The 1,501-nt window shown below is 60.0% G+C and overlaps 1 protein-coding gene across 1 annotated transcript in view; it reads right to left on the reverse strand.

Moving 5' to 3' along the window:
* Positions 1-1,501, reverse strand: part of MBD1 (methyl-CpG binding domain protein 1) — a gene marked incomplete at its 3' end in the record, with an annotated part of 8,484 nt that overhangs the window by 6,125 nt on the left and 858 nt on the right. Inside the window, exons 2-4 of the mRNA XM_057387244.1 lie at positions 1,174-1,295; positions 496-610; positions 6-35 (exon numbers count right to left, since the gene is read on the reverse strand). Coding sequence (XP_057243227.1) covers positions 6-35; positions 496-610; positions 1,174-1,295 — 267 coding nt within the window. The remainder of the gene's footprint in view (positions 1-5; positions 36-495; positions 611-1,173; positions 1,296-1,501) is intronic.

Consider the following 1,501-nt stretch of genomic DNA (forward strand, 5'->3'; position numbering starts at 1 on the left):
CCGGCGGGGAGGATCCATTTGGGACTTTTCTTGGTCTGAAAAGCAGAAAATGGGGGTCACAAGGTGGAGAGAGAACCCCTTGGGACCTCCACAATTTTAAGACCCACATTATTGTTCCTCCCTAAATGAAGTACTCCTTGTTTCACTCCCCAGTTTAGCATCTCCTAAACACCTCCCCCATATTTTCACTCCCCTCTTTCCCCTCCCATCTGAAGCCCCCTCATTTCCCTCATTCCAAGGAGCCCCTTTTACCCCTCCTTTTTATTCCCTCCCCCCCAAATTCCTCTCAGTATGGAGTTCCTCAGAATCCTCCCACTCAACCCTTTAATTTCCCCACCATGTTGGAGTTCCCTCAAATTGAACTCCCCCTTCCCAGTTTAAGGACGACCCTCCCACCCCGCCAGGGTTTCCCTCCCCAGGATTTTTTGCAGTACCCTGATTTTTGTGCCCCCTCCCCACATTTTTAGGGACCCTTCCAGCTCCCAATCCCCGTACCCGGGTGGGGCCAGGTCTCTSCAGCCCTGATTTGAAGTCGAAGTTGCTCAGGTCATGCCCGGGGCCCAGGAACCGCCGTAGCTCAATCTTACTGCGGAACTTCTGCCCTGTGGGGCTGCCAGGAATCTCGGGTCAGAGGGGGCCTAAATCAGGGAGGGGAGCCAAAAACCCGAAGAGGGGATGGCTGACCCTGAGGGAGCCCCCGAATACCAAGGGAAAACAGTGGGAGGAATGGGAAGGGATGGCCCTAAAATCAGGGGAAACCTTATACAGCTCAGGGCACCCCAAAGCTCCCCCTGTGATCTCAAAAAGGCCCCACCGAGCCCCAAAATGGCCTGGGCTGGGGCTGGAAAAATTGGAGGGGAGTGGAGATATTTGGAAGTGCAATGCTGCGGGGAAGGGACTGGGATTGGGGAACAGTGAAGTGGCCCCAGAAGGCTCCTGGAGAGGGTGATGGTAGAGGGGCCCTGAAATTCCCCCTTGAGACACCACCGGGGGGTGGGGGGGCTTAGGAGGAAGCCCCCAAACTGGCAGGGAATGGGGTCTAGGACGGGATAAGGGGAAGGACAGAACTCGCCCCACCCGCAGTCCATGGTCCCCTTTGGGGGCGGGGGGCGGGAGGGGGTGTTGGGAGAAGGGGAGGGCAGCAGGGGGAAATTGAGGCTGGGAGAGGGGCACCTCCTGTAGTAGGTGTCGCTGCGRCCGCTGGTGGCCCCGGATTTCCGAAAAGCTTCGCGGCGCTGCCACCCCGGGCCCAACGCCGGGCACTCGGTCCAGCCCTCCGCCATCCTGCGGGGCGACTGAAAATCCGGGATGGGGAGGGGTCAGCAACAGCCCCGAACCCCAAAATATCCCCACCCCCCTTCCACGGAGCCCGGGCCGCGCCCCCAAACACAGCCAGACCACGCCCCCTCCCCACGTGACCCCATCGCCCCCTCCCCCACACCGAGGCCCCCTCCCCCACACAAACACAGCGCCAAATCCGCCCCTCCCCCGCACAAACACA

Source organism: Malurus melanocephalus, unplaced genomic scaffold (assembly GCF_030028575.1).
Source record: "Malurus melanocephalus ecotype Western Australia unplaced genomic scaffold, MMel_1.1 scaffold_1162, whole genome shotgun sequence".
Classification (NCBI taxonomy): Eukaryota; Metazoa; Chordata; class Aves; order Passeriformes; family Maluridae; genus Malurus; species Malurus melanocephalus.